The sequence below is a fragment of the Alligator sinensis genome, unplaced genomic scaffold (assembly GCF_000455745.1).
Source record: "Alligator sinensis unplaced genomic scaffold, ASM45574v1 scaffold309_2, whole genome shotgun sequence".
Classification (NCBI taxonomy): Eukaryota; Metazoa; Chordata; order Crocodylia; family Alligatoridae; genus Alligator; species Alligator sinensis.
In genome coordinates this window covers 1,673,311-1,698,741 of record NW_005842231.1, presented here as the reverse complement: position 1 = coordinate 1,698,741, position 25,431 = coordinate 1,673,311, and the positions used below count along the sequence as shown (strand labels likewise).

General features: G+C 43.3%; 1 protein-coding gene across 1 annotated transcript in view; it reads left to right on the top strand.

Moving 5' to 3' along the window:
* Positions 1-25,431, top strand: part of NRP1 (neuropilin 1) — a gene marked incomplete at its 5' end in the record, with an annotated part of 150,296 nt that overhangs the window by 78,985 nt on the left and 45,880 nt on the right. The window contains 1 exon segment of the mRNA XM_025208478.1: positions 2,387-2,553. Within this exon segment, the coding sequence (XP_025064263.1) occupies positions 2,387-2,553 (167 nt within the window).

The following is a 25,431-nucleotide window of genomic DNA, read 5'->3' as shown; positions in this document are numbered from 1 at the left end:
ATGTAAATGACTGATTTACTGTACTTAGCCCTCCTCAAAGTGTATCATAAGATATTTTAGAAATTGTTCTATTACAGATTCTCTCCCAAATGCTTCATTCTCACACTCACCCTTCAGACCTGGCTTGAAACCTTCAGTAAAGGCCCACGATTCCATTCCAAGGCCCGAGAGTCCAATGCGGATTTCCTTTCTTGGCTTGAACTTAAAACAATGGTACCCTTTAGGTTCCAGGGCTTTAAATAAAACACTCTCTTCTTTGTCCTACCCACTGAGATCCAGACAGATTCACCCAGAATGAATGTGCTTTGATATACTCCTTCAAAGAAGAATGAGGAAAAACTCCCATAAGGTGAAATTTAATCCTCTAGCTAAGTAAATGGACTAAAATATATTCCAACCTGTGGGGATGTGAATGCAGAACTATGATAGTTTCTCCTGTATATGCTGTACATGGGGTCTTCTGGCCATTGTGAAGGATCTTTTTGCACCTTTTACCCTGATGCAAAGAATGTAGAGTCCTTATTGGCACCTGCTTAATAATCACCCTACATCTGTGCTGCAGAACAGCTGTGCTGGAGCTTTTAGTGTGATGGGTTCATTTCATCTTTGAAATACAATGCAATCCAAAAACTTGTTTATGTGTATGCACACACAGATTTATTCGCTCAGCAGCAAAACCTGTTTTAAATGATAACGGAAACTGGTGCCTTATGTTTATTCGGTGTGATTCTAGACTCCAGACAAAGAGATTACTTAACCACTCCTTGCCCTCAAGCAGTTGGGAATCATGCTTTCAGGTCAGACTCTGAGGACTTCAAGGATGTACTGTAGTGGCTCAAGAAATGAGAACGACTTTGATATATCACATGGGAAATCCAGTCTGGCCAGACTGGCCCATGGGGAAGTATTTAGGCATGGATCAAGAATTTAGGCAAATTACCATTCCCACAAAGCACTGTGGCAGCACTTCTGAATAGGAAATGTGATTTTCAAATCCAGTCTTTTAACCAAAAATATTCTGGTTTTTTATACTTTTTACTAAAAAAATCAAAATTTGCCTAGAGAAACACATTTGTTTTAAAAAGCAGTAGCTGTCACAACTCATTTAAAAGCCTTTTTATTCATCCATTAAAATTCCTTCCCTGAAGAATCACTTTTTTATGTATAAACATGTTCACAGTACAACTGATTCTGGCCCAGAGTTAATTAACATCACTTATTACCTCACTCCACTTTCACTGCTTCACAGTACTAAAGTGTTTCTCTGTAATGTTATAGAAACCTACCTTTTCTGAAAACCTACCTTTTCATTTATCATCATGACAAGGTAAGGAAACCACTCCCCAACTTGAGGGGAAAGTTTATAGCCCTCCCCAAAGTAAATACAATAAATGGCATTATAAAAATGAAATTAAATTATATGCAGTCCTTTTTTTGGTAGATTCAAGTTGTTAGCTCTGCTATTGTATAATTTGTGTCTGAACTGAACACTTTTAAAAGGTATTAGTCCATCTGACCTCCAATTTGGGGAGGCTGGAAGGGATTGGATAGGCCCATGAAAATAAATGGTTATAATTCAAGACTGATATTTCTATTTTTTCCACAAAACATATGCAGTATAAACCGTGGCAGTGAAGATTTCCCCATATAACCATGCAAACATGTCTCAACCCTGACCAAAGTATCTCCTCTAGATGTGACAGTATAATTGCATCTTCATGATCCATTTAGCCTTTTGGCTTCTGTGGGAGGCCTGCCAATTAATACTAAACTGTCATGGTATTTTTGTGTTCACTGAAATGGGATGGTGACCACCAAGTCCTCTAACATACAGCTAGTTAGCAATAGCTCCTTGGCCCAGGTTCAAACCTTGTTTATTTCTCCAGTGTTCAAGGTATACAGAAAACAAATGAACTTTGCTGTAATACATGGTTAAGTATTTTTATACTTTGTTGTACTACATTGTGAAGAGCAATGAAATTAATTAAAAATAAAATTATTTTATAGTTCTTTGCTTGTTTTTTCCATTTCTGCATATAATTATAGATTGAACATAAATTGTTTTATGTTATGAATTCACTAAAGTGTCTCTGCTACCCTGGGAAAGAGAATTCTATTGTCCTATATTGAAATGGCTTCGATGCTGGGCTAAAAATATTTGTATAGCATTATTATGCCAGGAATTGCCATGGCAACTCAAGTGACAGTAGTAAGAATGACACTACAACCCCAAAACCGCCGTACTTAAAATTGTTAAAGAAGTTCAAATTCACATAAAAATAAATTCTTTAGGTTTTTGTATGCAAAGCAGGAAAACATTCTCATTATCTTATTATTACACTGAAGTAGCTGACTATAGTAATTATGGTAATTTATTTTTCTTCAGATTTCCAGTGCATGGAACCGCTAGGTATGGAATCAGGAGAAATTCACTCTGACCAAATCACTGCCTCCTCCCAGTATAGCACCAACTGGTCTTCAGAAAGGTCCCGATTAAATTACTCTGAAAATGGATGGACCCCTGGTGAAGATTCCAGCAGAGAATGGATCCAGGTAAGAAGATACAGCTCCATAGAGAATATTAATTATGACTGTGGAGTGCATTTAGGATAGCGATGGCAAATGTAAATAAAACTGTAAAATAGTTCTGCATACAATAGGACCCATTGCAAGTGAGTATCTAGCATTCATTATTAGACCCACACAAACACTGATTCCCAAAGGTATAAAAAACAAAAGGTCAGAAAGATTAATTCTTATGTTTCCTATGTCTATTGTTTTTTCAGTCTTCTGGGCACAAATAACAGAGATTTTGGTTTAGTGGAAAAGTCAATATTAGTTTAACATATGCTTAAAGTAGAATGGCCCAGTAAACTGAGCATGTGTTATCTCTTACTGATAATATTTACGAATTATCTGGCACAGTGCTTTAATGGACTAGGATTTCACCTTAGAAGCCTTAGTCCAATCTTCAAATATGTTACAAATGAAATGAATTTACTGTTCTCAGTCAGATCCTTAGAAAATATCCTTCCATGTCACAAAACAGAACGTTTTTCAGCCTGATTGTCACTTTTGGCTCTTGAGACTGTTGGCATAGGCCCTGATCCTGCAGACAGTTATGCACAAGAAGTCTTACTGAGTTTAGTGGGCATACTTAAGTTTATAAGCATTTGCTAATTCAGGTTCATAGTTTGGTGTTGATATCACTCCTGAATATGTTACAACTATCCTTATGAATTGCTTTGGAATAAAAATAAATTCATTTCTATTAAAAGAGAGATATTAATTTATTTAGCTGTGCATACTATCATACATATACAGAGAAAAAAAAAAGCACATGTATCTGCATTATTTATATAGAATTGTTCATAGTTCTTGCCTTAATTTTTTTTCAAAATCTATTGCAGATAGCAACAAACAAGAGAAATGTTCACGTGTTAAATTAATAATCCTGCTTGAAAGCTTACGGTAGTTTAAATACTGGAGCATTCTTTCTGCTTCTATTGTTTTCAATAGGAAATTACTAACTGACATATAAAAACAATGCATCCTTAGCCTTCAATAAGAATGTTCACATTGGTGTTTCCTGTGAGGTTTGATGTCTGCAAGAAAGCTTAAAACTATGTTGAGCTGTAGTCAATAAGGGGAAGAAAGATAGGGAAATTCTCTCCATCCTGAATCTTAGAACACAATGGGACTCTCAGGTGTCCTGCTTAGGAGGCCCCAACATATCCTGAGTTGCTGGAAATTTGCTAATTGTAAACGATGGACTTAATCAGAGCCACAAAAAAAAGAAAGAAAAATCAGCTCACTTTTATTTCTTCCCAAGGAACAAATGTTAAAATCCCCCAAGTTTTAAGAAGTATTAGGTTTATTATTAATCACTGCCACCTGAAATCCCTGGAATGTGTGTGGAAAAAGTGTGGAATGCACTAGAATCGAACTCCATGTGTTTCATCTATTTCTATAGCTGACTTTCTCTCTTTCTTTTTTCTTTTCTTTTTCCTGTCACTTATTGATGCCTAATTAAAACAAGAAGAGTAGCTAAATCTAATTCATGTGGTCAGTGTTCTTTATTAACTTATGATAACTGTATCTGTGCACCCAAGCCCAGCACATGCTCAGAAGAGGCAGCGCGTTAGTTGGACCTGGCTTGCCTGAAGTCCATATGAATCAGGCACTTGAGTGGGTCTTTTACAGCACTTTTATCTAATAGCTGATTAAATCAACTTTAGATAAAAGCACCAAAAAGCCTCGCTGAAGCGCCTGATCTATACAGACACTGCGGAGCCAAGTTGAAGTAATGCACTGCTTCTTCTGGTAAAGCACATTTTTGTTTGCTGTTTTTGAAATGTCTACAAGCAGCCATAAGGTTTTACCCTTTCACTTATGAACTAGGAACCAGATTCACAAAACCATTTAGGCACCTAACTTCTAATTTAATATCTAACTCTCTTTGAAATCTGGCCATATATATTATTCTAGGGAAAATGTTCCGTTTTCTTTTTAACTTTTTACTTTTTCTTAACAACAGAAATATGGTATTAATGAACACAGCCCTACAGTTGTGAGTTACACGGTTTGGAGAGCTGAGGAAAATTCAACAATTCATCTCTTGCTCCTGCACTTTTCAGGAAGTGCAGTGTTTTTTAAATTATCTTAATTTTTTTTTTGGCTTTGGATATCTAAAATAGAGGAAGAAATTTATTCTGTATTATAGTTATCATTGATATTATGATTATCTTTATTTATTTAAACATATAGCAACTTATAAAATGTGCTGGTCTTTCTGTGTCACAAATCAGGATCTTACACAAAATGTCTTGGTTTGGTGCCATTTAAAAAAAAAAACCATGCATGAGATTCTACCTGAATAAAGGGTGGAAACCCCATTTTTCCTCTACATAAAAGTACCCAATAAAGATGTGCATATCCATAATGGTTCACAGCCAAACCACTGAAGACACATTCCTTACAATACCAGTCAGTGTTTAGTTAAGAGAAAATTCACAGTAGATTAAAAGGTGCTTGTGTGAAGGTTCAAGGCTGCTTTTTTCTGGGTACAATTATACGCTGTCTAATAATGTGAATTATGCTGCATAAAAGTTTACTCTTCCATAGCATAATATAAAGTAATCCTAACTGCATACAGGAAATTTTTTAAGATGCTGAGTAACAATAAAGCTAAAGCTGAAACTCTTACATTGGATAGACTTCTCCTATATTATAAATTAGCCATCTCTGTCCTCAAACACCCAGTGTACATATATTCAATTGGATGGAGAAATGAGATATGTACAACTCTACGTTGTGCAAAGGTTTTAAAAAATTTCTCTCTAAATATTAATTTCCTACATTTACCAGTTTACCATTCTTTGCATATGACAAATATTATCTTTATCTTTTTCTTTCTTTCTTCCCCTTCAAGGTTAATTTTTTTGACAGAGGAAAATTTTCCATTACAGATCTGAAGAGGGAGCAATATCCCTCTAACAGGGACATCTAGACATCATGTGATATAATTGTTCCCCTTGGTTAGGGACAGAAGTTGCACATAAACTGGTTTAAGTGATCAGAAACTGGTTTAAACCTGCACCAGAACAGAAGTTAATTGCACATAAACTGGTTGCAAAACAGTCAAAACTGGTTTAAGATAAATTATGGTTGAATGTAGTATCAGACTTAACTGATTTAGGTCAAACCGGTTTATGGAACTTCTGTCCTAGACTCCTTCATAGTTCCAGCTAAATCACAGTCCCCCAGTATCCCAGCATGCTTTTCAGCCCTAGATTGTGCTGTCTGCTTGAGCAGAACAGGGTTGGCCCTGCCCCTCTGTTTCCTAGCTGGAGCAAGGAGGGCTGGCTGACAAGAGGGCTGGGGTGGGAAACCTGGCTGGCACAGCCCAGTCTGCTTGGTGGGGGCAGAGCAGCCCGTGTCAGACTTTTCCCCGCTGAAGTGGAGGTGGTGAGGGCATGGGCCAGCAGGCTCGGGGGAGGAAGGGGATTAAACTTCCCTGTCTCCCATTCTGGGCACAGGCATGGGGACCCCAGCCGGGATCTGCCCGGCTTTCTACCCCATTGGCCTCTCATGCAGTGGGCGGTATGGCCAGAGCTAGCCCAGGCAGCACCTCCCCAAACACACTCAGCAGCCTGCCAAGGCTTGACCACAGAGTTATGACCAGCTCTTGGTGGGAGACACATGGGTGCAAGCCCATTGTGCCCCTAAGAGGCCTGACCCCTCTGGTGGACCCTAACCAAGACAAGCTACTTGCTCTCAGACTGAGAGTACAGAGCTGGAAGGTAAGTGGGGCCCATGGTGGGTGGGCACTAGCTAGAGGAGGCAGCTGAGCAGAGCTGAGGAGGGTCACAGCCCCTGCCCCCAGATCCTACTTAGGGAGCAAACAGGCACGCTCTGGGCCTGGCACCCGTGAGTTAGCATGGGAACTTGAGAAGGGGGCGGGGAATTGCAAGCCCTCTTCTCTGGCGGGACATGTCAGGGGCTGGTCGCCAGTCCCTGCAAGTGGCGCACCATAATCTCACATGCTGCAAGCTCTCACAAGACTTGCTATGAGCCATGAGTTTTTAAAGTTTTTAAAGGTTCCAATGGAATTTTTTCACTTTCTACACTTGGGGAGCCACGTGACCAGAGCTCACCCTACAATATGCTAGGTGCACGGTGAACCTCCAGGCTTCCTGGCCTGGATGGACCACACTCCCCCCACCTCTGGTACCTCAGAGGCCTTCACAAAGACAGAGCCTGTGGTCCCAGCCTCCATGCACTCCAGGCTGTGATGGATGCCTAGCACATCTGCTGGATGCTGGAATCAGGGGCATAAGCGCATTGAGAAGCTCAACCAAAGGCTTCAGAGATGGTGTCACTGAGTGGGCTTTGGATACCTTGCACTTGATATGCAGTTTAGCTACAGAGGTCTGCATGCAAAGGACGGTATTCATCTCACAGGCAGAAGGAAGCTCTTCACTACAAGAGTTGCCAACTTGTTGAGGAAGGCTTTAAACTAGGCACATCTGGGGGGCTGGGGAGAAGGTTCCACTGCTGTGCATGAATCCTCTAGCCACAATGACACATGGGAGGGTGCTCAAGCAATGGATGTCCAGATAAGTACTAACATCTTGAGATACAGGCAGCATGACAGAAAATCTGAGATGACCGGGGGGGGGAACTCAGGTGCCTTTATGGGAATGCCAGAAGCATAGAAAACAAATAGGAGGAACTGGAGCTCCTTCTTGCTGACAAGGATTTCAGTCTGATTGGGTGGATGGAGACATGGTGGGATGACACACAGGACTGGGCAGTCAATATTGAGGGCTACAGGTTTTACAGCAGTGGCTCCCAACCTCAGATTGCAACCCAAATCAGGGTCGCGAGAGGTCCACCCCTCACTCCGCCCCTCCTGCCTATTGGGCTGTCCTGGCACATGGTCCGCATGGCTCTCACTGCTGCTGCCCCCCCACAATCCCGGCCTGGGCTATGCTAGCGCTGCTGGGCATGAATGATTCGGTGACAGGGGCAGGGGTCACGACCTAGATTTAGGGTCGCGGCACAAAAGGTTGGGAGCCACTGCTTTACAGGAAGAACTGGGTTGGCAAGACGGGGCGTGGTGTGGTCCTCTATGTGAAAGAATGGTACCCCTCCCTGTGGGTCACGTTTGACAGCAGGGAAGGGGCCCTTGAGATCCTCTAGGTCAGGATACAAGGGGGAACAGGAGAAGGAGACCTGATGGTAGGAGTCTACTACAGGCTTCCCTCCCAGGAGGAAGAGTGCGATCAGGCATTCTCTGGAGAGCTGACTGAGGCAGCTCACACTAGAGACATGATTGTCATGGTGACTTCAACTACCCTGACATCTATTGGGAGGATCACTTGGCCACCTCCAGCAGGTCAGCCAGCTTTTTGGCAACAACAGACGATCTATTTCTGACACAGGTTGTGGAGGGGCCTACTAAGGGTAAGGCCACTCTGGATTTGATGCTGACCAAGGGGAAGGACATGATAGGTGACCTAAGAATTGGTGGTACTCTGAGTTACAGTGATCACAACCTGATAAGGTTCACCATCCTCTGGAAGACTGGGAAATCAGTCAACAGAACAGACATTCTAGATTTCAGGAAGGCAGATTTTGGCAGGGTCAAGAGGCTAGAAGAAGAGGCCCTCTGTGACTAGCAACTGGAGGATTTGAGTCCAAGAATGCTGGCGCTTCCTTAAGAAGGCAATTCTCATAGCTCAAAAACAGGCCATCCCCACATGGACAAAAAGCAGGAAAAAAACCAAGAAACCCACTTGGCTCAAAAAGCATATTAGGGAGCTATTGAAAAAGAAAGAAGCATATAAGCAATGGAAGAACAGATCAGCTACCAAAGAGAAATACACCTGTATCACCATGGCTTGCAAATGCAAGACAAGGAAAGCTAAGGCGGGCATGGAAATAGAGCTGGCAACCAGCATAAAAGACAACAAAAAATCCTTTTACAGATACATAGGAAGCAAGAAAAAAATCAGGATCTGGGACCCTTACTGAATGCTCAGGGGCAGCCAACAATCGACGCCTGGGAAAAGGCAGAACTCCTAAATACATACTTCACATTGATATTCCTGAAACCAAACAGGAGTTGTTCGCTTGACCAGAGGTCCAGGGAACGTGGGGAAGACAACAGATTACTCGAAATCAGTCCTGAACAAGTGAGAGATCTTCTACAACACATGGACGCTTTCAAGTCTGCTGGGCCAGACGACCTGCACCCAAGCGTCCTGAAACAACTGGCTGAGCTTATAGCAGCACCACTGGCCAAGCTGTTTAAAGAATCATGGAACTCTGGAGTGGTCCTGGACGACTGGAAGAAGGCCAATGTGGTGCCCACCTTTAAGAAAGGGTAGAGGGATGACCCAGCAAACTACAGACTGGCCAGCCTGACTTCAGTCCTGGGGAAAATCTTTGAAAAAATTGTTAAGGAGGCCATCAGTCCCAAGCTGGCAATTGAATGGGGTGTTGCAAAGCAACCAGCATGGCTTTGTCAAGGGTAGGTCATGCCTGACTAACCTAGTGTCTTTCTATGACCAAGTAACTGGCCATCTGGACAAGGGTCACAAGGTTGACGTCATTTACTTAGATGTCAGTAAAGCCTTTGACTCCATTTTCCATGAGATTCTCTCAATCAAACTGGAGGGTACTGGGCTTGTCCAGTCTACAGTGAGGTGGGTGGAAAAGTGACTTAGAGGCTGCTCCCAGAGAGTTGTAATTGATGGGATGACCTCTTCCTGGTGGCCCATATCCAGTGGTGTCCCCCAGGGATCGGTGCTTGGACCCGTGCTCTTTAATATATTTATTAACAACTTGGATGAGGGGGTGGAAAGCTTAATGATTAAGTTCGCAGACAACACCAAGCTGTGGGGAAATGTGGGCATACCAGAGTATGGGGAAAGATTCAGGATGACCTTGAAAGTCCAGATTCATGGGCAGAATGAAATCAGATGAGTTTAACAATGAGAAGTACAAAGTCCTTCACCTGGATAGGAAGAACCCTTACCATAACTACACAATGGGTGGTAGTCCACTGGCTGGAACAGCATCTGAATGAGCCCTGGGGGTCACGATACACTAGAAGATGAATATGAGTCAACAGTGTGGTGAGGTTGCCAGAAGAGCAAATAGAACTCTGGCATGCATCAATCAATGTGTGGCCAATAGATCCAGAGAGGTACTCCTCCCTCTCTACTCAGCATTAGTGAGGCCTCAGCCAGGGTAGTGTGTCCAGTTCTGGGCACTGCACTTCAAGAAGGATGTGGATAAGCGCGAGAGGGTACAAAGAAGGGTCACACGTATGGTCAAGGGCATGGAGGGTAGGTCCTATGACGAGAGACTCCAGGAACTGGGCCCGTTCAGTCTGAGTAGGAGAAGGCTGAGAGGTGACTTGATAGCTGCCTACAGGTACATCAGGGGCAAGCACCAAAAACTAGGGGAACAACTCTTCAGGAAGGCACCTCAAGGGAGGACAAGGACCAATGGGCATAAATTAATAGAGGGTAAATTCAGGCTAGACATAAGAAAAAACATTTTCTCTGTAAGGGTCACCAGAATCTGGAACACACTCCCAGCTGAGGTGGTGCAGTCATCCTCCTTGGAGGTGCTCAAAATGAGGCTGGACAAGCACCTTGTCAAGCTTGTCTGAGCCCAATAACTTCCTGCCCATGGCAGGGGACTAGACTTGATGATCTTACAGGTCCCTTCCGGTCCTATGGTTCTATGATTCTATGATTCAGACCCTCCGCCCCCAGGTCAGCTTCTTTCCAGCCTTGTGGCTGCTGCCGAAGGAAAGGGAGAGCTTGCTCTAGCACTCCCTGGCTTCTAGCTGAAGCCACAGCAGGTATGTGGCTGCATTTCCAGAATCAAAAGTGAATGTCTATTCACTTGCAAATTGGTTCAATCTACACAGGTTAGACTAACCTGCAAAGATTGAATCAATTCAGGCTCAGGCTTTTTGACTGGCTGTACCTGTTGATGTTCCTAGGACCATTTCAATCAAGAAACTTAGCAAAATATTGGCTGTAATTTTATTGGAAATAGATCTACATGAATTCCAGCTGCAGACATGTGGTAGAAACACTAACATCTCCCTGTGTGGCTGTAAAAGATTTCTCACTAATTCTCGAGCTCGTCAGAACATCAACTGCACACCAGACAAGCTTCTTCTTATCTTTTTGTTTTGAAATACTCATCAAAATCACAGACACAAACAATCATCAACAACATTGTATTATTTATTGGCCTCTGTCTCCATGCTCTTTTGGCTTATGCAAATTTGTTAAATTTGCTGGACGAGGTTGAGCCTTGGAGTGTTTCCATTGTCTGTAGCAGAGTCACCCCAGGCTGGATCGCTTCCAGTGTGCGAAGGGAGGAATTTAGAAACATATAAATATTGTCGATGAATGTGCTAATAAGAATGGAATTAAGACATGAAGGGAATGCATGTGACGAGAGTTAGCAAAAACAAGCCTAAGTTAGTTTAATGTCACATGGGTTGTTACTGGCTCCCTGACCTTCAGCTAAACCTACTTGCTTATTTCACTATATTTCACACATTCAGATTCCTTTTAAAAGGTAAAATAACAGAATTTTTTTAAAAATAAAAAGCTTCAACCCTTTAAATTTAATTTAATTAAGGATAAGGAATTGCCACTGAAATCTAAGCTAAAATGTCCCTCATTAATGTATCTTTTCATGGGAAAAACAGTATAGTGTTTCAATTTGGCTAATCTAAACAACAAACACGTTAATAGGTATCAATTACCAGCCAGTTTCAGCTCTTAGAACCAGTAAGAAGGCCAGGGCAAGGGTTCCACATCTGTTTTTCGTGAAACTGTTCCTGTCTGTGGTATTTAAAATTTAAAGAACTCCTGTTATTGTACAATTGGGAATCCTAGGGGAGTACAATGTTAATGAAATCCATAACATGTAAGGATTTTATGATTGCACTTTCAAGACATTTCCTCAAAAGAGATGGCTGATTTCTACCCTGGCTGCAGTAACTGTATTTTTACAGAGTATATTTAATGTTCAAATTTAGCAACAACAGTTATATTTACACAGTGTGTAATGTAACACATGAGACCCCTGTATTTAAATAACTTTCATATCAGGTTTTGGAAGCCCTTGAGCAAAAATCATACAGTCCTAAACATGGCAGTCCCTTACATCGCTGAGCCCCTGTAATAGATCTTAGCTCCCCCAAAGGAGGAATGTGAAAGAATGGAGTGCTGTAGAAAGAGCATAACACCAAATAGAGTATGTTAAACTGAAGGCACCTGAGAATAATGTGTGTGTGGTTTTGAAAGGAGACTTATTATTAGGGTCACTGGTAAACTACGCTATCATTAATCCTCATAACAGTGCAGATTTTAAAACCCTTTGTGGGTAACACCTTTTGGCTAAGTTTACTGCAGAATCTGCAAGTTTCTATCAAAATATTTCTTCTAGTCCACGTGGCATAAATCATCTTTGTTCCTTCTGTGGTTTGAACAATGGTTTTTGGGCAGTGCCATTTTATTTCCCTCCTGCAAAACCATGTAAACCCTCCAGAGCCATTTTATTAAGAGCACAAGCATGGGCAGATCCAGGATTGTAGTGACAGAGGTGCAACCATACTCCCTTTGGTGTTGTGGCACATGTGCTGTGAAGAGAGCTCACTGTGCATATGCCACACAGCTGACAAGGTTATGGCCACAACCCTTTGCTGTGATTCTAGATGATAGTGAGCACTCTGGTGCTCACCTGCACGTCATTGCAGCTCTGGCTGGAGCTACACATGTACCATTAGCTCAGTGAACCCACCAGCTGGTCAGCACGGGGTCTGTCCAGGGATCCCTGTTTCAAGCAGATCTAGAGCACAGGATGTGTGTGGTGCTGCTGTTCACTCTTGCCCTCCCACCTTCCCCTACTGACTTATGCAGCAGAAGAAAGAAGGTATGAGTGGCATGGGTGCATAGCCCTCCTCTCAGAGTTGCATGGAAGCAAGGGCTGAACTTCTTTCAACTGCTGCTGAATTCAGGAGTGGAGAAGGGAGGGGAAGAGTGAAGAGCAGCAGTGCAGACTTTCTAGGCAGACCTAGCACTGACCACCCAGTGAGCTCATAGGTTAGGGACATAAGTTACACATAGACTGGGTTAAGCAATCAGAAACTCGTTTAAACCTGTAACAGAAGAAGAAGTTCAGTGCACATAAACTGATTTCAAAATGACCAAAACCAGTTTAAGATAAACCTGGTTGGATGTAGTATCAGACTTACATGATTTAGGTCAAACCAGTTTATGGAACTTCTGACCCAGATCCCCTCCCTTCCTGGTTCAATTTAACTCACAGACCCCCAGCATCCCAGCATGCTTTGCAGTCCTGAACTATGCTACCTGCTCCAGTGGAGCAGGGGCTGCCTCACCCTCTGCTCCTTAGCCTGCTTGATGCCCATGTCTGTGCAGACCACCTCCTCCCCCCACCCCACTGCCTTTCCCAATTAAAAACTGAATGTCAGTTCAGTTGATTATCGGTTCATCCTATGCAGCTGCCTAGTTTAAATCAATTCAGCCTCAGGCTTGTTGACTTTCTGTACTTAGCCATAGTTCTCAAGGCACGCATACAACTCCCAGCAGGAGCTCCGCTGACATGCCAGTGAGCTCTGAAAGCTCACTGTGCATGCTGTGCACAGCCAAAGGGGGCTGTGACCACATCACCAGAGCCCCTCTGCATTCACCCCTGCATACAGACAATTAGTTTACACTGAGCTCAGGCTTCTGGACATGGAGCAGGGCATTTCTGTCTCCCTTAACTCTCTGTCTGTCTGGCTAGATCAGCAGTTCTCTACATTCTTAGGCTTAAGGCACTGCTCAGAAAATGCCAACTCTTAGCTTGCACACATTATTGGACTACCAGAAAATAATAGAGAAATTCTTCTGTTGAAAAGAACTAACGAAGACCAAGACAAGTCAGAGTGTTTTTGACACTAGGGGATTCTTATCTGAAATCTCTGTGTTTATCTTGTGAATCATCTGTAAGTGTTCACACACCTGACAGTGCTAATACTGTGTGGCACCCTTAAAAGGATCTCATGAGTCATGACACCCCAGGGTACCGAGGCACCATAGTTGAAAATCACTAGTTTTTATTCTTATATCACACTTTTGCGTGGCATGTAGACATCTATGCAAAGTGACCGCTAGGCCCTGTTGTCCTCAGGAGGATCAGCTGATCTAAGACAAAATCAGTGTTCCCAGCTTTTTGTTGCCTCCAGCAGCTGGTATACAGAAAGCCATGTATACCAGGTCTGGCATTGGAGCCAGATCCATTTCAGTGTGCTAAGTGATTAAATAGGACTTAGACAAAATTTAGATGTATGGGTTACAAAAAGCAATCCAGAATATCTCTGCTTCAGCAGCCACAAAACTCATTAAATATCTAAATATATTCAATGCCTGCATTTACAAACACAGAGCTCTCTAGGTGCCAATGACTGGGGATTCATGGGGCAAGATGGAAAGAAAGCAAGAGGCAGCCTGACTCAGCAGTCTAGTGGTTCAAGTTCTCAGCCAGGAGGGAATTGGTCTACACCCAGTCTCAGAATTATTTTTCTTTACTATTAAATAGATGTCTAATGCAAAATGCACAAAGAGAAGTATATACAAGAGCCCAGCACACACCCTCAAACATGAAGTACCCTACCCACTCAGTTGCTGAGTCAGGCTCCCTCTTGCTTGTTTTCCTTCTGGTCTCATGATTCTTGCCTTTGTGCTGCCCAGGATCAATGGAAAGGCTAGAACAGGCTTGTTCAACATGCGGCCCGCCAAGCCATTTTATCTGACCTGCGCACAGCGGTGGCAGAGCTGCGGGGGCAGAGCGCGGATCCACGGCAGTGGTGAGGCAGGCAGGGCCAGCCCATGGGCCCCAGCCAGCAGTGAGGGGAGAGGAGCTGCTTGCCCCCGTGGGGCCCGGCTCATCAGTGAGCCGGGTCCTGTCGCAGCTGCCCCAAGGGCTGCACAGAGCAGGGCTGCCCCAGCCATGCCTGACTGGAGCTGGGGTTGGGTTCCACCCCTTGCCCCCAGCACGTGGCTGGGGGAGCTGCAGTATGGCCCGCACCCTGCCCGCATGCGTGGTGGATGGAGGCACGAGGTAAGTTCCCGTGCAGAGCTGGGGGCACCTCGGGGCTGGGCCGGGGAGGATGGAGGCACGGGGTAAGTTCCCTTGTGGAGCTGGGGGCACCTCAGGGCCAGGCCAGGGCGGACGGAGGCACGGGGTAAGTTCCCGTGCGGAGCTGGGGGTACCTCAGGGCCAGGCCAGGGCAGACGGAGGCACGGGGTAAGTTCCCGTGCAGAGCAGACCCATTTCATTGTCACTTCCTGCAACTTCGGTGGTGTCAAAGGTCACGTGACATCACTTCCTGATGTGATGTCACTTCCTGTGAGGTCTTGGAATATGGTTCGCCAGCCCACTGGGTGATAAAAAGTTTGTGATCCGGCCCCACATTCAAAAAGGTTGGACACCCCTTGGCTAGAAGGTCTCCCTTGAGATTATGCCAATACCCAGGTGGTTCGGTGTTGAGCGGGGGAAGATGCAAGTTCTCTCACTTGCTGGCAGGTTGCTCTAACAGCTAGATGGTTCTGTAAAATGTGGATGACAACACCCTCAGGAGATGGATGTTAAGTACGTACCTCAAGAGGAGAACTCTAAGCTCAGGAACCAAAAGAGATGGTGGTATCTAATGCACAGCCCAGATTCTGATGACTAACCCCTAGAGAGGGGTGATTGTCCAGATAAACCGACGCATTCCACACTTCTGACTGGATAGGTGTAATGCAACTCATTGCTCAGTATGGCGGTACTTATCGTTTGTCCTTTAGAGGTACATAAAGGCATATCCAAGGCAACAGCATCTGAGACGCTCCATGATTGCGCTGAAACAACCCATGCCTTCCTTTCTTGCATTAGCTCCTCAACAAGTAAGCAGAGCTTTTTGGTGCATGCACATTACCACACTAACATGGCTACACCATTTACAGTTACAAAGCTAGCATGTGTGAAGCAAGCTCAGCGCACCTCATCAAGATGCTGCTTCATGTTACATATACACCCACATTCTCCATATTGACTAACTAAAGAGCTTAACTCCATTTCTTTCAGTCACTCTCCTGGGCCCCGATGCTTATAAGGCCAATCTGGAATTTACCATAAGCCCACAGGGAAATAAGAACAGACCTGCCTGCATTAATACTCTGTGAGCATGTCTACATGAGATGTTTACTGCAGAGTTGCCTAATTAGCTCCACAGTAAACATCTCAGCATCTACATGTGCACAGCTATTAGGATGGAGTAAATTAACTCCGCCATAGGTTAGTACTTGTAAACACAAGTACTATTCCATGGTGGAGTTTTTTTACTTCACAGCAATGTATGTATAGATATTGATGTGGCTGCCTGGGACACGAGGGTGCTTCACTGTGGGGACTGCCTACTTGTCAGCCCCACACTGAAGCACCCTCGTGCCCCAGCCACCCCCTCCACAGCACATTAAGCTGGGTCAGAGCAGCCCCAGGCTGGCAGGCTGATCCCCTCGAACCCTTTGGCAGCCAGGGCTGCTCTGACCCAGCTCAACATGCTGCAGTCCTAGGTGCGTATGTAAACACAGTGCCCAGGAGCACTAAACTCCAGCACAGTATGCACCAGAGTTTATTCCTGTGCATTAATTGCATGTGTAGACATGCTCTGAGAATCCTAACTGATTAAAATATCAGCTGTATATTTACTGTATATTGCTAACTCTGCTGTTGTGGGTGAATATAGATACTCATTTATTTTAAACATTTATATATATGGAGTACATCTGCTTTGAAGAGGCACATCTGCTCCACAAACTTTCTTCCACATTTGTCTTTATTCCTTTAAACTTGCAGTTATCTATATTCCTTTAATATTTATCCCCTTGTAAGTGAGACCTAACAGCATGAGAACTGGTATAAATTGCTGCATAGCGTATTTATTTCTGTAACAGATCTGAAAATAATTTTAGTTCATCATTTGGTATCCTGGACCTTCATTTGTCTAACTAGCTCATTTCGTTATCAGGTATTCCTTAAAAATTCAGTCAGTATATATGTAGCCTGTTGTATGGCACATTCATTTTTTTACCAGGTTTAGTCTTACCTCAGACAGTTGTTTATGTTGGCTTTGCCGTGCAAGCTTATCGAAACGTTTCATATGACAGCTTGGGGAAATGCAAGCTGCTGGTGCCTGGTTTTTGGGGGGAAGTTCTTTTTCTTTTTCTCTCTGTTTGTTCTGCTGGCATTTGCACTGCAGTGAAGTGCATCATGCTACTATGTGTGATAAGATAGAACCTGAAAAGACACAGCTTTCAAGTCCTCCCCAGCTTTGAAGGGCAACCTGACAGGTGAAACTCCCAGGCTTCATTGCTGGACTTAGCCATCAATAGGGAGTGCACAATAATTGTCACTTCCTTCCTCCTCCACCCCCCAGCTGCCTCCATCCCCTTTTAGAAGACAAGTCATTTATGCAGTCTATATACTCAGTCCCTGTCATTTTACAGTACATAGAGCCCCTCCAAACAACTTTAAAGAACTAGAATGATCTGTTCAGCTTTGTAAGGATAATCATTGTGGTTATTTCACGGCCTTCAGATATGTTTACATAAGAGTACAGAAAGATACAACGGTTTTCCTTTCTAAATATTAGTACCATTATAGACCATGACACAGCCCAGGACCTAGGTTAACTGATCCAGGATAAAGATCTTGTACCCGTACTTATTGACAAGGAAACAAAGTATACAGTTTGACAACAAGTAGTGAAACAATATGGTAAAACCCTAGAAAACAGGTGCTAGTGCAAACCAAAAGAATCACCAGCTTTGCCCTAAAGAAACCAGAGAGGGGTAAGGGACGTTTGGAGAACTGCACAAAACTCTTTGCACTGCTTTTGCCTCTTTTTTCTCATTTTCCTGCAATGCTTTCTGCCTTCCTCTAAGTTTCTTCAAATTGTTGGGGGGGGGGGGGGGGGGGGAGGAGAGAAAGAAAGAAAAATATTTTCTAAAACAAAGATTACAATATTTTTCCTTAAATTAATTTCCAAATATTCATCAGTTTTATTTTTAAAACAATTAAGCCGTATATATGCTTGAATCAAGACAAGCTATTTCAGTTCAGGCTGAATGAAACGTTTCATTTGACCACATATCCCTTGTTTGCACAGCTCAACTTCGCAACTCAGCCCTGCCTCCCCTCCCCCTCTCCATCACCATGCAGTGGAACAACATCAGTTCCACTGCAGCCAGGGCCCTCTGCAAACATGAAGGAGGATGCAGGATTTGTTCCTAAGTACAGCAGTAGCAAATTAATTTACAAGATAGGGCAAGTGTCAAATTGCAGGAGAGGTAGAAAGCAAGAACAAGAAGTGGATGACTGAGGGGAGCAGCTAGTAATATAGTGCTGTAGGTCAGAGCACACAGTTGAGGCATGTTCTAATAAGAGCAGTTGTTACTGAGCTAAAGAGCTTTGTTCCTCTGGGCCTGCCTCCTGCATTGTGGATGATAGACATATTGCTGAGAACCTCACTGAGACTATTGAACATTTTTGCTCATTCTGTCCACACCTGTAAAGTGGTATGAAGCTGAGGGGCTTATGAGTCCTGTGTGTCCCCCAACCATGCCCCAGGGTTTCTGTTGCTCTGCAGTCTTTTGCCTCCTCTGTCCGTGTTTTTTCTTGCTGTTTTGTCTGAGTTTAATTCTGCTTTATTTGCTTGGTGACACTGTCACAGCAGCAGCAAAAAAATTAAAGCGGAAGGTTAAATGAGATTCCCTCTAAGTAGTAAATACCTGCCCATGAGAAAGCAGTTCAACTTCTCTTTCATGTTTTTTGTTCTCTCCCTGCTGAGAAGACAGGAGGAATAGAGGGGTGTATTTCAGCAGGGAAAGAATTCCATTTTTGGTTCACCTCTAATGTTTTCATTCAGGGTTTTTTTTTTTAATTCATCTACAAAAAGGCATCAGTGTTAACTTCATAGCTGTCTGATAAACAAAAGCTTCCAGCAGAGAAAACACAGTTGACCAAACATTAAACTGAGTCTCATCTCGTCTGTTCTCAGGAACAACTGGCTTCTCTTCAGAGACCGACTGTTTACACATAACTTCTAACAGCCAGCTGTACCTATGTAGCCTGTTCTTTCTCTTCTTTGTGGCCTCCTATGTTGAAATCATTGAGCCAAATTTATTCCTGGTGCAGCTTTAACAACTAAAGCTATTTCAAGGATAAACTTGTCCCTTTGTGGCATAAATTGGGAAAGCAGTACATTTTAGCTAATTACACTTAAGGCTGTGAATTGTTTTAGTATAAAGTGGCTTTCTGGCCGGTCCCTCTTAGGATCACAGTCACTTTCCTCCATTCATCATTGCAACTCTTATTAAGATCAAGTTCTACTGATGACATGTATGGCCCTTGTTGTATAGAAATAAGTTTAAAATGCTGTGCCCCAAAAATTAACTACTCTTGCCAATGAGCCTTTTTATAGTGACATTCCCACTGAGGATGTTCCACTCCTGCGTGTGCTTTCCAAAACCAAAATTAGATCACGGTGCCTTTTATATAGCCAGAAGGGAGCAATTTCTATAGAACAGAGGTGGGGAGCACAGAAGGTGAGAATAGAGGCTCTAGGACATCATCCTCTGACCATGAAAAACCTTCAAAATTAAATCCATGTGCGTGGAACTAAAATCATGCTGGAAAAAGGGTAGAACTGAGGAACTGCCACACTACACATCAGGCATTTATACACATATATTTTCATGCTCCGAGATTAAATGAGTTTGCTCTGCACACGAGCTGACATGCAAAGCAAACTCATGCAGTTGTATAAGCAGTGAAATGCACATCAGCGCACAAAAAATGGTGGCCTTCGATAGGTTTTAGTTCAAAAGCATGCTACCACCATTTTCTCAGCACTGACACACATTTTGCCACTTACACAATTGCATAAGATGCAGTTCCAGGTGCTTTTAAAAGCCCCCAGTGCTGCAGCACATGCATGTGTACAAATGTCAAGTCCCTTTCAGCTACTGATGGCCAAGTGAAACATTCAGAGTAGTTCATGCAGTTTGAATCATCATTAACTAGTCTCTATACTGTTCCTCCTTGCTCTCCACCTCCTCTGGAATTGAAAGAGTATGAATGGCAGCAGGTACCCTTCTAATGCCATGCTGTTACTACTAAATAGTAACTATCAAATGGAACTTACCTTCTGCTGGGTTACAAGCCTTGCCACATCACATCCTGAAACACTGTGAAGTAATCTTGGACGTAATATTGGTATGCATCTCTCTCTCTCTCTCTCTCTCCTCTTTCTCACCACAACATCTAGATATAGACTGCATACAGGTGTTCATTTTTACTGGTAATTTCTATGAAATTATTACCAGTAGAAAAATAGCCCTGGAGCTGGAGCATACATATCTTCTATCCCTCTGGCTAGAGAGCTACACAGACAAGCTCTCCAGCCAGGGGACACTAAGGCTAGGGACAGACATTTAAAAAGCCTGAACCTGAATTGATTCAATCTTTGCGGGTTAATCTAACCTGGCTAGGCTACATCAGTTTGTAACTGTACAGACATCTCAGACATGCAGGTAAATGTCTGAAGTGGCTCAGGCTAGCAGCCAGAGGGTGCTAGAACAGCCATCCCTTCCCTTCTACAATGCTTAGCTAAATGGGGGTGTGACCAGGACCAGGCAGGTGGCTCTGATTAGGGAGGATCCCCCCTCCCCACCCCCCAGCAGCCCAGCAGGAAATTGATGGCACAGTGTTTATCACCCCATTAAGAAAATAACAGAGGAACATTACCAGCTACCTGTTGATTCTGACTTTGTCCAGTCTGCTGTAGCATGGACGATAGCTAGCATGTGGGCTGCTAGCTAATATACACACACCTCTCAGCAAGGCAGAGAGAGTGGTGAGGGGGAGAGGGAAAAGCAGCCTGCAGTCTCTGCCAGAGCTCCAGCCAGGAACCAGAGGGGAGGGGCCAGCTTTGCTGTGGAGCAAAGAGCCCCGCCCAGCCCAGAGAGCATGCTGGGTTGTTGGGGGAGTCTGGTTTAACTTAAACCAGCAACGGGTCTGGAACAGACATTATATAAACTGGTTTGACCCAAATCAGTTAAATCTGATACTACACGCAATCAGGTTTAACTCAGACCGGTTTCTGCTATTTTCAAACTAGTTTATGTGTACTGAACATATGTTCTGTTACAGTTTTAAACCAGTTTCTGATCATTTAAACTGGTTTAAGTGTAATGTCTGTCCCTAGCCTAAAAGGCCCATTACTTGGCACCCCATCTTCTCCTATGCCTGAGAGAGGGACAGGTTGTTAGTAGGCAGCCCCCTGGGTTTTAAATGGTCTCATGCAGTCCAGAACTCCACCCCCACCCCCATGCCTTTTCCAGAAACTCTCTCATGTGCTGCTTCCCAGACAGGCTGCATGTAGGGTGATTTGAAGCCAGAAGCATTGGGAAACAGGGAGAGCCTCCCTGGACCTGAGTCCCAGCTCCAAAGCTTTTAACTTGCTGCATGCATCACCCAACTGAATGGCGCACACAGAATTTAAGGCCTGAGGGCCAGGAACTGGGCTTGGGGATAGCCTCTCTGAGCCCAATTCCCAGATCCCAGGTTTTCCAATCCTGTCTCTACCACTCAGTTGGGCAGCAGGGGGAAGCTAGAAAGAACTACAAAGTTCCCCAGCCTTTTCCCCAAACTAGGGACTACTATAAGAGGCAAAGAGCAGTGGCTGCTGCTCTTCTCTCCTCCTAGGCCAGTCCCAGAAACCAGCAGCACAACAAAGCCCACATCCACTCCTCACAATGGGGACTCTGTTGTGAGAAATGAGCAGGGGAACTGCTGCATCTGCCCAGGTCTCAGTGCCCAGGAACAGGGCAAACTAAGCAGATGCAGACAAAGGCTGTAGACAAGCAGTCTATGGGAAGGGTGGAAAAATCTGCTCCTGAAACTTTCCTAGGAACCACTTCTATCCAGTTGGAGTTTGGTTATTTTTCTCCCAGAACTGCCATTTTTGTTCTGGGAGAAACAGCATGAACAGTGTACACTCATGGTTTCTACTGGGGGAACAGCAATTCTCTGAGTAGAAATGTAACACTTGTAGATAGTCATAGTCACTGGCTTTTTCACCAGGGGGAATGCATAAAGCCTACACATTTAAAGACTTGGTATTAGGCTATCAGGAAACAAAAGGTAACATATGTTAAGTTTAATGCAAGAATTGTGGAGTCATTTTTTGGGCTATCCAGCTTGACAGTAGGCCTGTGCAAAGCGGATAGTATTCACTTCAGATGCAGATTCAACCTATTCGGGGGACATTGATTTGATTCAGGGATTTGAATCACTGTCCCGAATCGATTCAACCACATCTGATTTGGAGATTCGGCCACCACCAAATTGGCCAAATCTCCTAATCAAACAGGCCCCATTCCCCACCTGCTCTCCCAGCCCCGTCAATGGCTGCCCCTCCCAGCCCCAGTGTCCTGACTCTTTAAAAAAAACAGGGAAAGAAAAGCCTGAAAAAAACTCACCAGGTCCTACCAGGCAGGGAGGCGATCCTTGCTGCACCCCACTGCCCCATGCTGCGTGGGGGGGGCTCTGCCATGATCCTCCATCCCCTGCCTGTTCTCCCAGCCCCATCAATGACTACCCCACCCGGCCCCAGCATCCCAGCAGGTTTTTTTTTAAAGCCCCGCACACATTGGCTCCTGCCAGGCGGGGGGGAAGGGGTGATCCCCGCTGCCCTCCACTGCCCCATGCTGCATGGGTGACTCTGCCACAAGCCACCAGAAGCCCCGATGGCTGCTGCAGTATCTGGTGAATGTGGGGCTTTTTTCTTTTTAAGAGCTGGGATGCTGGGGCCAGGTGGAGCAGCCATTGACAGGGCTGGGAGAGCAAGCAGGGGTTGGGGGATGCTCAGGGGGGCTGGGGGAGCAGTCAGGGGATGGGGTCTGGCTGGGGTCCCCCCATGGTCCCTTAACCCCCTCCTCTAGCCCCACCCCCCACCTCCTACTTACTGGCACAGAGTCCGGGTGCAGCTTCCTGTGGTAGCGCGCGGGGACTGCCTGAATCTCCGAAGCTCTCTGAATCTTTTCCAAATCAATTCAGAGAGCTTCAAATCAATTTGGACCTTTTTATTGGTCTTCCAATTCAATTTGGATTCAGAGATTCAGCAACTGAATTGGGCTGAATCTCCTCTGAATTGAATCAACACCTGAAGCTTCACACAGCTCTACTTGACAGTTCTCCCTTTGAAAAGGAAAAATGACTTTGAACCTGATTTGCAGAGATTGGGCCAAATTTCTAGAATGACACAACTACCAATTGATTCCAAGAAGCCATGGATATTCACATATAACACAGCCTGCTTATCTATCTCTATGCACATGGATATGAGCCCTATCTTTTAAAAGGAAAAGAAGATGCCTCTTTTAAAAAATGGTGATTTACCCATTTTTTGATTCTTTTTGTTGACATAACCATACCACCAATCCTTCTAAAGAATCCACGTGTACAAAACCCTGGTGATTTTAGTGGGACGCTTCTTGCATGAAAGAGATTACACAGGCAGATATCTCTGCTTGCTCAAGGTCTGAATCATGAGAAGTTATATCCATCATAATATATCATCCTCCTACTTACTAGCTTCCTTCTATCACATTAGTATGGGTGATAAAGCAGAAAAATAGGAAGCAACTAAGGTTAAATGTGCATGCTTACATGCATAAAGTATTATACTTTGATTCAAAATTTCAAAGATTATTAGATAGTGGGGCTATGATCTCCACAGGACATACTTACCTGGGCTTAGTGTAAGTGAAACAGAGTAAAATGATTTGGCAGCAAAACTCTATGGGTGAAATTTGACAGTCACACAAAGCCTAGGCATTCACCTGTAAAATAATTTGTCTGCAAGTCTTTAGGGTGCTTGCTTTTCATTCATGAATGTTAGTTTGTTCAGTTACTTTGAAAAAAATCTTACAATTATGTTCTTCAATTAGAAGAGACTGGCTCTGTAAGTACTGCTACACAGTTTTCCAGTTCTATAATTTTTAACACAAACTTGAGAAGGGTACACTCAGACTACACAAAACACTTGTCTTCATTCCAGATCACAGGATTAAGATCAGGTTTAAAAATAAATGTAAATTACAAATAAGTATTCAAAAGGCGTTAATTAAAAGTATTAAGTTCCTGAATCATTTATTGCTCAGCAAGGATTCCTAAGTATTTTTTGATGAAAAAGGGCCATTCACATTTTTTCCTTTATCTGACCAAGTCATTGTAAATGTCCAAGCTATCCATCTGCAAGTTAATGTAGTGTTGAAGCAAAGGTTTTCATTTTAAAGAAGTAATATTTCACAGTAAGATATGCTCCCAGAAGATGTAAAACAATCTTTCTAAAGCATGGGGAGTTAATCAGCCTTTCTGTTCGCTGCTACAGAGAGGTTTCAAATTGCAGAAGGTGCTGATTACTTGGATCCTAGAGTCCATAGAAATCCAAATACTATTCCATTTTTCATTCTTTGTTATCAGAATTTATTGTATCTCAGTGTCCAGGTTCTAAGGAGTTATCAAGTAAGAAATAAATTTGGAAGAGGAGATTTTTTTAATTCATCTGAATGTAATTTACTACATCAGAAAATTAAAAAAATACTTAAGGTGGAAATGAGCGTTTGAAGGACCTTTTCTTACCATTGTATCTGCACTGAATGCATTTCACAAAATCCATTTAGCCCATTTCAGAAGAATATTGCATTCCCCGTGCTTTTAAATCCAACTCTTTCCAAAGACTAACACTATAAATATCACACAGAGCTAATGTATGCCGGGACAGTGCTTCTCCCACCCCACTAACAGCATTTTCTCTTTCACATTTGATCTTGATAGTTTCCATACTGGAGCAACTTGGTTTGCTGAATTCTGGAAATGTCTCAAGTTGAAATGCTAGTGTATTAACCTGCTGTACTGAGTCTCTTTTGTTTCTCTTTACCAGAGTGCCGCTTGCCAATTTTTACAACTACAGCAGATTTTACTATTCAAACAGAACCAGATGGAACACCAGTTCAAAGAACATGTCAGAATTAAATATTTCTTTTTTAATTAGTTGCTTCTGATTTATGCAAAAAAAATTAACATAAGAGTGGGAGAATGTGCCATGAATCCAGATGCAACACGGCCCCCACAAGCATTATCTTTTCTGTGTCAAAGAAAGAGGTCTTTTCTTTTCATTTGTCTTTTTCTATTTTTCTTTTCTTTTCTTTCTTTCTTTAATTTTTCTTACACGTTATGTCCTTTTCTTTCATAACCATGCATGGTGATGACAATGGCTAATACTCCTTTGTACCTTGCAGCTATACTTTTTATCATTTTCCAGAGTTTTCTCCTATAGAAGCTGGTTAATCTGCCTCTAAGAAAAATCTCTCTCTACTCAAACTGCAACACCAGTGTCAGTATCTGAATGCAGCAGTCTGCTTGAATTTGTTCCTTGTTTTCAGATAGGGAATGGTTTACACTTTACAGTTGCAAATCAGCAATGGAAATTTAGGAAAATGACCCAGAGTACAAGGAGTATTTCTGCTATAAAAGCAAGTACATTTGTTGTTTAGCTGGTAGGAGATTTTAATCCTTCGATACAAATGTTTGCCCATCTTCTCTTTCATGCTTATGTTTAATACCCATTTTTGAAAACTCACTTATACCTTAATGCAGAGCATCCCCTAAGGATGCTCTGCATTAAGGACTGCACTTAAACACATGTTTAATATTAAGCACATAAGCAATATCAAGCGTATGATTAAGTGATTTTCTGATTCCGGACCCTAG